This window comes from Brassica napus, chromosome C5 (assembly GCF_020379485.1).
Source record: "Brassica napus cultivar Da-Ae chromosome C5, Da-Ae, whole genome shotgun sequence".
Taxonomy (NCBI): Eukaryota; Viridiplantae; Streptophyta; class Magnoliopsida; order Brassicales; family Brassicaceae; genus Brassica; species Brassica napus.
In genome coordinates, this window is record NC_063448.1 from 4,926,991 (window position 1) to 4,940,651 (window position 13,661).

At 35.9% G+C, this 13,661-nt stretch overlaps 3 protein-coding genes across 3 annotated transcripts; all 3 read left to right on the top strand.

Moving 5' to 3' along the window:
* The first annotated feature begins 867 nt into the window (after positions 1-867).
* Positions 868-2,730, top strand: LOC106400077 (F-box protein At1g61340). The gene is made up of 3 exons (XM_022702331.2): positions 868-1,703; positions 1,978-2,052; positions 2,139-2,730. Exons 1-3 carry the CDS (start codon positions 1,515-1,517, stop codon positions 2,316-2,318), a joined length of 444 nt encoding a protein of 147 aa, XP_022558052.1. The 5' UTR covers positions 868-1,514; the 3' UTR covers positions 2,319-2,730.
* Positions 2,731-7,833: 5,103 nt separating this feature from the next.
* Positions 7,834-8,709, top strand: LOC106398359 (glutathione S-transferase T2-like). Its single transcript, XM_013838927.2, has 2 exons — positions 7,834-8,092; positions 8,261-8,709. Exons 1-2 carry the CDS (start codon positions 7,834-7,836, stop codon positions 8,707-8,709), a joined length of 708 nt encoding a protein of 235 aa, XP_013694381.2.
* A 1,875-nt stretch (positions 8,710-10,584) lies between these two features.
* Positions 10,585-13,616, top strand: LOC106400782 (sugar transport protein 1-like). The gene is made up of 4 exons (XM_048757987.1): positions 10,585-10,919; positions 11,146-11,468; positions 12,072-12,701; positions 13,002-13,616. Exons 1-4 carry the CDS (start codon positions 10,787-10,789, stop codon positions 13,482-13,484), a joined length of 1,569 nt encoding a protein of 522 aa, XP_048613944.1. The 5' UTR covers positions 10,585-10,786; the 3' UTR covers positions 13,485-13,616.
* The last annotated feature ends 45 nt before the right edge of the window (positions 13,617-13,661 follow it).

Below are 13,661 nucleotides of genomic sequence, written 5' to 3' on the forward strand. Positions count from 1 at the left end.
CCAATGTACTTAGAGCATCATTATCGCACGAACTTTTAATGGGTTTCTTATTTTATTTTTTTTTCTTTTCGTTTTTATCTGACCAAAAAAAAATTAAAAAAAAATCAATCACAGACCGTCACGTGTCAGTGAGGCCCGCGAACAGTTAAAAAAACCCACCAAAAACGTCTCTTATTTGGCAACTTGGACATACGGTATTTGGCGACTTGAACAAACAATAGTCTTCCCCCCCTCTCCACATAAGAAACGCGCGATGCACATGCTTTTGCTGTCTTCAAAACGGAAAAGACTTGTCCCTAAATGGCATCTTTCCTTTTTATAAGTTCTGTCAGATCACATACTTTCAGATAAACTGAAACAAACATTTTATTTCTTAAGCTTAAATAGACAATCTTTTGTTAAAGAAAAAGTTCTGAGATATTCTTAAGTTAAATATTTGGGACCTAGCTTCTCTTCTACCTCCAAAGCTAAAAGAAGAAAGTTTCTCAACCTCAAACTAAAAATTCTTGAAAAGAGGCATATATATTTGGATTGTTTGATATCTTCCTATGAATATCGGCTACAATGACTCCAGTATGTAATTTACAGTACCACAAAGTAAAAATAATAATTATGAAATTCAGTGTAATATAGTGCCCCAAAAAGTTTGAATGTTATAAGGAGTTAAATGGCTCAATAGTTCTCTCTCGAAATTTATGACGTACCAGGTACTTTGTTCACCAAACTTCAATATTCCTATCTTTTAAGAAAGCCTCTTTTGAATATAATTTAAAATTTACATGAGTTGGGAAAAATACAATTATAGCAAGATTTAACAAAATAAAACAAAGGTCAGTGATAAGAATTTAATAGACAACGCACGTGGTTGGAGAGAACCAGAGAAAACAATGTCAGAATGTTTTCTACGTTCATAGAATCCGAGGAAGCCACCGAATGAACGTAGTAAACAAAGAAACATGTCACCACGTTACAGCATACACCATTCCCATGCTGGTTTTTCTGTGAATTATTGCTTGCCACATAACATCAGTGAAAGTTAATATTTTTTGTCTTGTGTTCTATTTTTTAATCACGAATCATATTATTATTTTTCACGATTATGTTTACTATGAAAATAAGGTACAGAATATTTTTTTTTTCAAATCAAAGAATGATAAATAAGCTTTGTGTTGATTTTAGTTCTGCTACACAATAAACAAATATCTCACGTATAGTGGTGAAAAATAGAAGTGAAAATCGCACATGTTTTTCAGATTTTTTGTTTTGTGCAACAGCTTTCAGATATTTTAGGAAGTAGATAACTACAGTTTAACTGAAGTTTTGAAATTATTTTTCTTCTAAATACTTCTTGTTCCTATATTCACTTCATATGTTTTCTTTATTCCCCCAACATCCATTGTTTTCTCTCTACTTTCCCCCTGTTCTTGGGTCCATTGGTTACTACATTTGAAACATTATACTTTATTACATGTTTTCCTGATACAGGAACGTGGGATTTTGATAATAATAGCGACATGACGTTGAGGAAGAAGGGATTAGGTGCCGTGAAATCATCATCAAACACAAATCGAAAAGTAGTTGGTGATGGAGGATTAGGGTTAGGGTTAGACTGTGATAAGTATAAGAAAGGATTTGGGAGGAAGAGGGTTTTGATTCCCATTGGCAAGAACCGAGAGCTTGAAGCTCTTCCTCAAGACATCCTGGTTTGTCTTCTTTTAAACCAATCTCACAAACTCGTTTTAATAGGTTTTCTATTATATGTGGGTTCTTTGGATTAGTTGTTTTTAGTGTTCTTGTTCTGATGATTACTCACATAGAGATAAATCTTGAATTATTTATTGTCTCTAGGGACAGAGTCAATACTGAAAATGGAAAATCTTCAGTTTCCCCTGTGAAATGCTTCTACTTTTGGCCAGAGAAAAAAAAATTATTGGGTGAGACTGAGATTAGTGAAAATTTTCATTGGATTATTTGCAGATAAGAGTTATATGTGGAGTGGAGCATGGAGATTTAAAGCAGTTGTTTAATGTGTCAAAGACTATACGTGAAGCTGTAAGTAGATGGCATCATTTGCTAGAGACTCTTTTGAAATCTGGCGACTGAACAATGTGATTCTGATAATTTGTTTATTCATGCAGACATTGATTGCGAAGAAATCCCATTTTGAATACATAACACCAAGGAAAACTCTGTTTTTCCGGGACGAGCTTGATCATTTGGGAGATGAGACCGAAGTTCCATTGAAGAAAAAATGCCGCCTTTCCAGGATATCCTGCGAAAAGAAAGCTTCTAAAATCTCAGTAGCTCTTTTCAAATGAATATCTGACCACTTGGATTTGAGGATCAGGTCTTTTCCCCTTTCTTGTTGTGGGAAACCTAATGAAAATATTGGACACCACGTGCAATCACACGATCCAGTTTCTTCCAGAGCTTTAGTTGAAGAACTGGTTGAAGTTAAACTTCTTTAGTTTTCTTCTTAGGAGCTTTGTTTGGTCGGTCTGTAAATTGTTGTTAGATAGAGAGATGATAGTCTTTTGAAATGCTTGCTTGGCACATAAAGTGCAATTTTTGTTCTACTAACCAATTTTTGAAACCTAATTGTTTGTTCTACTAACCAGTTTTCGTAGAAGATGAAATCTATTTTTTGTACAACATAATTTAAAATTTTAATTTATCAAAATTTTCAACCCAAAAAAATATCAATTTGTATATATGGATATTTCATTAGCTGCTTCAAATTTTTATAATTTTTGAGTTATAAAACTATTTATTTCATTAAATTTTAAAAATAAAGTGGATAAAAAGGAAAAAAATAACAAAAAATATTATATTAAAAAGACAATTGACTGGTGACCATCTGAAGAACACTATAAACAAATAAAAAATGAATAAAAAGGAATAAAAATAAAGGAATAAGTGAGAATGATTGTTCTTCTTTAAAAATAATGAAGAATAATTTTGCTTTGTTATTCTCAACGAAAAAAATGATAAAGAATAAAAAGGAAAATTAATTCTTTATGAATAGTGTATTTTTATAGGAATCATAAAGAATTGAATGTTCCTTCTGGTTCTTTTGGTCACCACCAATCACACGCTAAGCTGAATTTTCATTCCTTTTCGGCAAATTTCCCTATTATATATCAGTTCATTTCATAGAGGATAAGTTAAACCTATTGTGTTTCAAACAAAAAAAAAAGAAAGTTAAACCTCCTATTAGAATTTGGGCCTAGGCCTTGTTTTTTCGTAAATATCTGCCTATCTGTGATCTTCAATACTAATTTCTTTCTTTTCGTAAATATCTCTGGATTAAATAATATTCAGTTGCATGTGAGTATGTGACAACATATATCTTGGGGGTCGGCTATAAAGAAGCAAACTAGAATATAAGCCGAATATATAGAAGAATCAGAATAACAAAAAGACAAAAAAAATTGCAGGTTTAGTTTTATTAAATCGAAGAAGCGACTACTAAATTTTCTTACTATCTAATTATTTCGTCCGTAGCGTATCATTATTCATTACTGATTTTTGGTTGGTCTTCATTGTCACTTGGTTAGTTTTCACGACATTTCTACGAATAGTCATTACTTCATTTCTTTATGAATGACCACAAGTCAACAACTAGTTATTACTAGTTGGTACCAAATTTTCCAACTGTTTTCTTTGATTGCATATATTGCTTTGTCTTCTAAAATAATTCGTAGAATTATGAACAAAAGTCAAAAGTCAATGGAGAGAGACCAGCTAAGTCTTGCTGTTAAATAACTTAAATTGCTTTGATGGCACCATTAGTTTCAGCCGTTCGGCACGCACGAACATGATTCGTCCGTCAACGCTCTTATATTTAATTTCTAGTATAATTCTATTAACACAAGCAATTTCAAATTGGAGTCACTTTCAATGGAAGTTGAAATGTGGGGGATATGATAGTTGCATTCGTATGAACGTGGAAAATACGGGTTATGCTATACTTTCACAAAATATATTTTTCACTTTTAATTTGCAAGTTTATCAACTCTTTTTTTTTATATTAAATAACTTGCTTTTTTATATTGAAATTGCAAACATTACAAGACATCCCGCATGATTATAGCTCTTTTTGCCTCCGATCTCATGATCCCGCAAGTTTATCAACTCATTTGATGATTGATGCTGCGTGTAACTAATAGCTAAGAAAAAGAAGCCAAAAACGGCATGCATGGAAACTTCGCTTGCTTGCTCTTTTGTCGTCGACATTTTTTTGCATTCGTCTTATATACACAGTCGATCAAAGAATCTACCAGCTTGAGAAATTGACAGTGTGAATCTGTCACCGTGTCACGTATATAGAACACTTCAGATCAGTTTTCCACGAATGTAGTGTAGACACTCGAGTTGAAACATACATCTAGATTTGATTCTCGATATACAGAAGTCTATTTTAACCAAAAAGACATATAGACTTTAGATTTTATAATTATAAATCCATGAACTTTTATTATCCATCCGATCGATTATATTCATTTGTTCGTTGCGTTGAGATTGGCCCTTGATTCGGTGCAAGTGTGGAAGGGAGTTTCGTCGACTTTTCATAGTTAAAACGTCGATAGACGATAGATAGTTTAGTGTGTGATGTCAAGCAGCGATGGGACCATTGGACCAACAAGTGTTGGAGAGTAAACCTTGTGTGGAATTAGGCATTTGTGAAACCAACCAAACACAATGGGGGCCACTCGCTTGTGACCATCATTTCTTTAGATGACATTGACTTCTTTTTGTTTGTTGGTTAGATTTCTTTCTGAATTATAGTTTTTTTTATATATACAAGAGAATTAGTCTTCATTGAAGTTTCTCCCCAATTAATTTTCTTTTTTTTTTTTTGATGTAAATGTTAAATTTTATACCAAATTTTCTTGATGACAGAAATTACATAGAACACAAATAGCGGAATGAAAAAAAATATAAATTTAAAGCAACACCAGAGAAGAAGCAGAGGCAAACCCAAATGGAACATTGGTCACTACCATATTTAGCAAAAGGTTTATTATCTTGGACATAGTCAAAACTTGACACATGAAGCATTGCCGCATGGGAAGGAAGCCTTTGATAACCTATGAGACCACACCTTGGTAGAATTTGGTTTGCCCGCAGCGCTGCTCCAAATGATTAGTTTCTATCCACACGCAGCTTTGCCATCCTAGTCGCGGCAGCTCAACCTCGAGCAACCACCGGTAGCGGAGAGCATGAGCTCCTAGAGCTTCAATCATCTGACCGTCCCAACAAACCTTTAGAGCGCCTGACAAGCCGGAGAGTTTAATATGGTATTCATTAAACATAAGTCAGTTTCAAATGACCATACTTAAAAATTAAAACCCTCAAATAACTTAATATCCTTTTCAGAAATTAATTATGCCTTCAACTGGGTAGACCATTTTTGAAATGAAAATATAACTGATCTGTTCTTCTTTGGGGGAGGGGGGACGTTATTAATTAATTTTTTTTAAGTGCTGTATAGTTTTTTCTCTTGAAATTAATTTATTTTTTCAAACGCTAACTAATTAATTTATAATTGTAATTCCATTAATCCTAAAATTCATTTAAATTTGCTTTGCACTTGACGAGGAAAGATTGAATAAAAATGCGAATAAACATGTACATAACTCAGTAATTTCTGTATAGATCTTCTTTTGATAAGTTCTTTTATATTCCCTTGACAAAATCCGCGGGACCATCTGTTTCCCTCTTTTGTTTTACAAATGTAGTTTCTACCATACATAGAAATATATCGTCTTTGTCACGCATCACTACGACGTATAATTCGTTCCTTTCATAATCGTTATTCAGCAATTATCATATATGTTAGTTTTAAGATATTTGACAAATCTGTAACTTGAAAACTTCGCTGTGAGTTTGGTTAGGAATGAAGGAAAACCGTGTGGACTATGATAAATCATAAGCAAATGTTAGTCACAGCTCAGAAGTGCCGCGAATCTGGGAAAAGAACGAGCCCAGCTTTTTCTAATTACCTTTGGCCCCGTTTGTTTTAAATAATCACTTTATTCCCCTTTACTTTTTTTTTCCAATTTGCCCTCCCGCGTCAAACAAGATCCCACTTTACGTCACGGATTTGTATATATGAACGTTAGAAAAAACTTTCAAATAAAACATATGGATAAGCATGCCACGTAACCAATGCTTACTGTTAATGCTGTTTCTTGAAAAACCCAGATTATTTAGTGGTTGAAAATCATAACTATTTGTGAATTCAAACTTTATATCTGTAAAGAAAATTTTGTAGTCACGTTATGAGAAAAATACCATGTTGCATCACATGAAACAAATTAATTCTAAGAACATTATCCAAAACGAATTTAATGTTATCCAATAGATAAAGAAAATTAGTTGGACCGTCGAATGAAATGTGATCCTTGCTGATTAGTATATGACGTGTATGATTAATTTGCCACCAGTCCACCGACGTAAACTCTTCTTCTGGGTAAAGTTTGATGTTATGAATTATGATAGCTTGTGATACACAACTTGTTAACGTTAGGGTTATCTGGTTTTAAAGTATTTTGTCTAAAAGGAAAATTGATAGTCAATATTTCTAGGAATATTAGGCCATGATTATCGGCTTCCCACTTAGAATATCTTAGCATTACTAGAATTATAATTAAATGAAAAAACATGCAATTAAAACTGGGACGGCCTTAGTTAAGAGTTTTTCGGTGGCGTCCTAAGGAGACACGTGCCGTGTCGCGAATGGTCGGAAAAAAAGGGTAGGGCAAAATCGATTTGGGAACGAGAAACACTTTCCTCTTCTCTCTCGATCTCTCTTCTCTCTCGATCTCTCCTCTTCTCTCCCGATCTCTCGGTTCTCTCTTCTCTCCCGATCTTTCGACATTCGACGGTTTTCTCTTCTCTCTCAATCTTTCCTCTTCTCTCCCGATCTCTCGACATTCGACGGTTCTCTCTCGATATTCGACGGTTCTCTCTCGACTCTCGACGGTTCTCTCTCGACTCAACAACGGTTCTCTCTCGACTCAACAGCGTATTCATCGATTCGAAGTTGAAGAGGGTAGGTGTTCCTCCTCCGTATTGAGTCTTTGCATGTATTAGGATTCGCATCGCGTTGTAGAATTAGGGATTTCAAAAATCTATAATCGGCTTTCTAGTCTGTGAGAGTGTGAGAGAGTGTGCTTATTTGATGAAAGTATTCAACATGTGTTTCGGAAATCAATACTAATTTGATGAAACTGAATTTTTTTTTCGTTTGATTCTGAGTGTTTTGTTAGGTGTGGTTCGTCTGCAATTATCGGGAAAAGAAACAACTCTAAGAAGAACAATCATTTTGTCCAAAGTTGAAGGTAATTGACTTTCTCTTCAGCTCTCAAAGTAATCTTGTTCGTATAATGACATGATAGAAATCTAGTTTGTATTCTTGAAATAAATCTCTAGTTTGTTTGCAACCAAATCGTCTAGACTTGGACTCTTGTTTCTGTAATGAACTATGCTAGTTTGTATACCTTTATTGCTAGTTTGCCATGTTTGAAATGAAAGGCTAATGAACTATGCTAGTTTGTATACCTATATTGCTAGTTTGCCATGTTTGAAATGAAAGGCTAGTTTGATTGAGACCAAGTCTATTATGTAAATGTCATCATTAACGGTTACTTAATGCACTTGCAAAGTTGGTTGTGTAATGTGTATTAATTGAGATGAACTTTGGTAGTTAGGTCATTATGGTTGTGTTAATTACAATTTCACCTATTAAACCGAGCTTCTAGGAGATAATTTTTTCACCATCATCTTCTTTCTCTTCTCTTCTTGGGTCCCTTCTCTCTTCTTACTGCTATGAACCCGTATAGCCAGTCCTCTGGTTATACGGGCCTTCTTCACAGTCAACAGGAAAGTGTTCTCCATGAAAACTCTCCTTACGAGAGTTTTCATTCTGGATCTTCAGAAATCCCTCAATTAAGTTCTCAACAATGTGAGGCTCCAACTCTACCTACAGACATACCTGTGGAGCGTGGGAAGAGACACAAATGGACCCCAGCGGATGACGAGCTTCTAATCAGTGCCTGGTTAAACACATCTAAGGATGCTATAGTCGGCAATAACCAAAAGTCTGGGACCTTCTGGCAATGAGTAAGAGATTATTTCTTAGCGGCTCTACTTAGAAGAGATGGTCGTCAAAGTAGCGAACATCTCCATTATAAGCAGAGGTGGCACAAGATCAATGATCAAACTAACAAGTTTTGTGGTGCATATGCGGCTGCAGAGAGGAAAATTAGTAGTGGTCAGAATGATAACGATGTTCTGAAGGTGGCCCATGACATCTTCTACTCTGATCAGGAATCAAAATTTACACTTGAGCATGCTTGGTGTGTGTTGAGGCATGAACATAAATGGCTTAGCCTCAACACCACTAAAGCTTGTGGAAGTTCAAAGAGGAAAAGCGGTGAAACAGGTTCCCAACTGTCTTCCACCAGTGTTACTGACCATGAGATCCGGCCTGAAGGTGTCAAGGCTGCAAAAGCTAAAAGGAGTAATGGTCAGGGGAAGTCGGTTGCTGATTATACAAGCGTTTGGGAAATGAGGCAGGAGGATCTCGCGAGGAAAGAAAAACTCTCCAAGCTTGCCATAGTAGACACTTTACTTGCCAAAAAAGAACCACTCAGTGACGCTGAAGAAGTTGCCAAAAACAAGCTACTAGCCGAGTATATATAGCTTTCTAGTGTCGCATAAACCACCTCCTTAAGTGTCTTTAATTTATGCCTAGCTTTCTATGTTTTAATGTACTGCTTTGGTTACGAGCTCCTCTATGTTTTTAATGTCGCAAGAACAAGATCCTCTATGTTTTTAATGTACTTCTATCTTTATGTTGGTTAATCTATGAATGTATGTGCTTCGTGGTTGTTGAACTTGGTCGTTGGTTAATTAAAATGAATGTCCTTCTTTATTAATTAACTCTCTAATATTACCCTTGTTATTTTTTACAGGTTTCATCAAACATGGGTCTTGACTACAGCTACACCCAACCTTCCCAATCTGAGGAGTTTGGTGGGGATGAGGCGGAAAGTGACAGCGAAATTGAAGCGCTGATTCGTCAAGACCAGGCAGAGCTAAGTTACGTGAACGGTGAGGAGATTTTGTACCCTCCGCAGCTTGAGGTTGAATTCGGTTTTCCACAGACATGCTACTGTGGTAGTCAACCCCAGCTAGCTACATCGCAGAGTAGAACCGATCCAGGTAGAAGATACTACACATGTTCTAACGTTGATGATGGAGAGTGCCATGTTTGGAAATGGTGGGATGAGACTGTAATGGAGGAGATGAGAGCCAGGGATAGACACACACTTCAGTTAGCCGAAAAGGTAGATTCTCTGAACTTCTTAAATGACTACGAGACTGAGCAGAAGTTCGGAATACACAAGGCCATCAACAATTAAAAGAAGATTTGATTGAAAATATATGGGCTAATTTTGGACATTTCCCGAATATCTAGAATGTTTAAGTTTCTATGAATTCAATAAAATGTTAATTTGCTTTATTTTTTAATGTTTGTAATTTTTTTCCTTGTTTTTTTTCAAGTTTGTAATTTTCTCATGTTTTATATTTTAATGTTAAATGTTTTATTTTAAATTTATCTTTAAAATGTCATTACTTATTAAAAATGTATACTTTAATAACTAAGAGATATCTAAAAATCCTACCAATAATCCTAACTTTTAGCATTGTCCTTAACTTTTTCTCTTAACATCAAAATAATATTAAACCAATCTAAGGACTTAGAAATTAGTCCCACCAATAACCATGCCCTTAGCACTATGAACTGATATTAGTCAAAATATGGGTACAAAGTACTGTAGATAACAATAGCTCAGAGTACTATGGTGGACTTGTTACACAAAACTAGGATATGGATGGTTCAGTATAATGCTTGTACTGGGTCATAGTTATATAAATGTTTTTTTTTTGTGACAGGGTTTTCTAAATAAAACCAGAATGGTTTCACTGTAATCTTTTACTCGCAATCTAAATATATTTATGTTTATCCACGTCTTACCCACAGGCCACAGGGATGTAAAAAACATTGACCATAAAGTGAATTAGACCCGTCGAACCATCAAGTGGGTCTTAAAAATCAAAACTGCATTTGATTTACACTTTGACAGACGGTCATGCGTACATGGTCGACAATGTTATTCACACATGCGCATTGCAAAATTTGGATGTGGCCAACCCACTTTTCTTTTTACCATATTGATTTGTCAGATTTTTGGCTGTATTAAATTTCTTCAGATAGCTCCTTCTCCCTTTATAAAATATCAAATTTACTGAAACTAATTCTGAAACATTATCACTATCCTATTTCACTATTCACTATTCACTATTCGCTAAGCCATTAGTAGTATAAGAAAATATCTTATCATAAATATGACTACCAAGCTACTAACTAATATTATCAAATGCATATGTTCACATAGCGGTCACCAAGTTTCTCAAAGTTATGAAACAGCGACACATTATTGAATTATCATATGATGTGGATAATTAGCAAAACATTATTTATGAGAAAAAAAATCAAAATTATTATGAATTCACAGCTAATAAAATACGGAGAGACAGCTCAACTACTTTCCCCTCTCTCTTCCCCACTGTCTATATATAACTCTAAGAAGTAATCTCTGATCTCTCCATCAACACGTCCACTCCACTTTTGTTTGCAAAGAAAGAAAGAAAAACATCTTAGCAAAAAGAGGTCAGAAAAGAAAAATAATTACTGTAGAGATCTCTTTAGACAATGGCTGGCGGTGGATTCGTAGTCGGAGATGGCCAAAAGACTTATCCCGGCAAACTCACTCCCTTTGTTCTCTTCACTTGTGTCGTTGCTGCCATGGGTGGTCTCATCTTCGGATACGATATCGGAATCTCTGGTAACTTCTCTCACTATTTCTCAGCTTTTACATTTCCACACCATGTATTCCTCTTCATTCATTTAACACACACATAACTCAAAAATACACAATCATCAACAGTAACATAGACTTTTTTTTAAAAAAAATTCAAAATAATATACATGTTTCTGTAGTTTCATGAAAACACGTTCTGATCAATTTTTTTTTTGTTTGAAATTTTGTAAATTTATTTAAAACCCCACAGGTGGAGTGACGTCGATGCCATCTTTCCTCCGGCGTTTCTTCCCGTCGGTTTACCGTAAACAGCAAGAAGACGCGACTACAAACCAGTACTGTCAATACGATAGTCCCACGCTTACGCTGTTCACTTCGTCCCTATATTTAGCGGCGCTAATTTCGTCGCTGGTGGCTTCCACCGTGACGAGGAAGTTCGGGCGGAGGCTCTCTATGCTTTTTGGTGGCATACTCTTTTGCGCCGGAGCTCTCATCAATGGTTTTGCTAAGCACGTTTGGATGCTCATCGTTGGTCGTATCTTGCTCGGTTTTGGTATCGGTTTCGCTAATCAGGTCCGTCACTGAAAAAACGATAATATTTTCTCATTTTCACACTTACATCACGGGTAAGAAAAAGTCAAATTAAATTCGTGTTGTTTCATAAAATTTAATAAATTTAAACTTATATTATCTCTCTATAAATGTACCTTGGTTTTTGAAAAAAGTTATGGACCAACTACTTTCATTGAACATAATCATCAACTAGTTAGGTCAAGTTGACATTATTAATTTTTTCTTGCTTTTACTATCAGTTTTTACAACGACGATAATTATTTTCCACATGATACTATATGATAATAGCAATTATTTAATTTTCTAATTGATTTGTTTTCGGCTGAATATCCAAAACTGCACATGGTCTGTTCTGTTAACTCGTATTTAACTTTTTGATACGTATCTTTAGCTAGAAAAGGTCATATTCGGACAGTATCTACTTCTTGTTAAACTTAATGACGTAATTGACCCTCTTTAAACCCTGTATTTTAATTCCATGCCCTTCAACTTGGAAAGCACTAATCACGTAAATAATCATTGTTTAAATGACGTGACTAACCATGTTTTCATTTTTAGCAAAAAAAAAAAAAAAAAACCATGTTTTCATGTCTCTATTAACAGTCTGTGCCACTTTACCTATCTGAAATGGCTCCATACAAATACAGAGGAGCGCTAAACATCGGCTTCCAGCTTTCAATCACAATCGGAATCCTCGTAGCCGAAGTGCTCAACTACTTCTTTGCCAAGATCAAAGGAGGCTGGGGATGGCGTCTCAGTCTCGGCGGTGCTGTGGTCCCTGCCCTGATCATCACACTCGGCTCCCTAGTCCTTCCTGACACTCCCAACTCAATGATCGAGCGAGGCAAGCACGAGAAGGCCAAAACCAAGCTCAGACGTATCCGTGGCGTCGATGACGTTAGCCAAGAGTTCGACGATTTAGTCGCAGCTAGTAAAGAGTCTCAGTCGATAGAGCACCCGTGGACGAACCTCCTCCGCCGTAAATACCGGCCGCATCTCACCATGGCCATTATGATTCCATTCTTTCAGCAGCTCACTGGGATCAATGTGATTATGTTTTACGCTCCTGTTTTGTTCAACACCATTGGTTTCACGACCGACGCTTCTCTCATGTCCGCCGTGGTCACTGGATCGGTCAACGTCGCTGCCACGCTTGTGTCGATCTACGGTGTTGACAAGTGGGGACGTAGGTTTCTCTTTCTTGAAGGCGGTACACAAATGCTTATATGCCAGGTAAGGAAACACATTCCACTTATCATATAAAGAAAAGTTATACTGGCGTAGATCCGTCTATTCTAAAGTTTGATATCATGATATATTAACTTATCCTTGACGTTACGTGCGCATAGAGATTGATATTTCATTTGGTATGAACATTGATATATGAATATATGCTGACGTAGATATCCATTTTCATTAGTTACAAACGTTTATATATTACGTATATATGGTTTTCGAAATCTATTTGAATTAGTATTTATCCATATCACTAATGAATTTATGTCGTTTGTTTTCTTCTTCTTGTGATTGTAGGCTGTGGTTGCTGCATGCATTGGGGCCAAGTTCGGGGTAGACGGGACCCCTGGTGAGTTACCAAAGTGGTATGCTATAGTGGTTGTAACGTTTATATGCATCTATGTGGCGGGTTTCGCATGGTCATGGGGTCCTCTAGGGTGGTTAGTACCTAGTGAGATCTTCCCCTTGGAGATAAGGTCGGCCGCACAGAGTATCACGGTGTCCGTGAACATGATCTTCACGTTCATAATCGCTCAGATCTTCTTGACAATGCTTTGCCATTTGAAGTTTGGGCTGTTCCTTGTATTCGCCTTCTTCGTGATAGTGATGTCGATTTTCGTCTACATATTCTTGCCGGAGACGAAAGGGATTCCGATAGAGGAAATGGGACAAGTGTGGAGGTCACATTGGTATTGGTCAAGGTTTGTGGAGGATGGTGAGTATGGGAATGGACTTGAGATGGGCAAGAGCAGCAGCAACCAAGTAACTAAACATGTTTAGTTTGTTTTAAATGAGAAAACAAAGTGTATTCATCTAGATATATTTATGTTTATATAATTCAGTACACCACATGGTGGCGAAATTATGCATATGATGCTTTTTTTTTATATACTTCAGCGTGTTCTTGCTTTATTTGTTGTTAAATTTACTCTATAACTCCATAAACTCTTTAAGCTT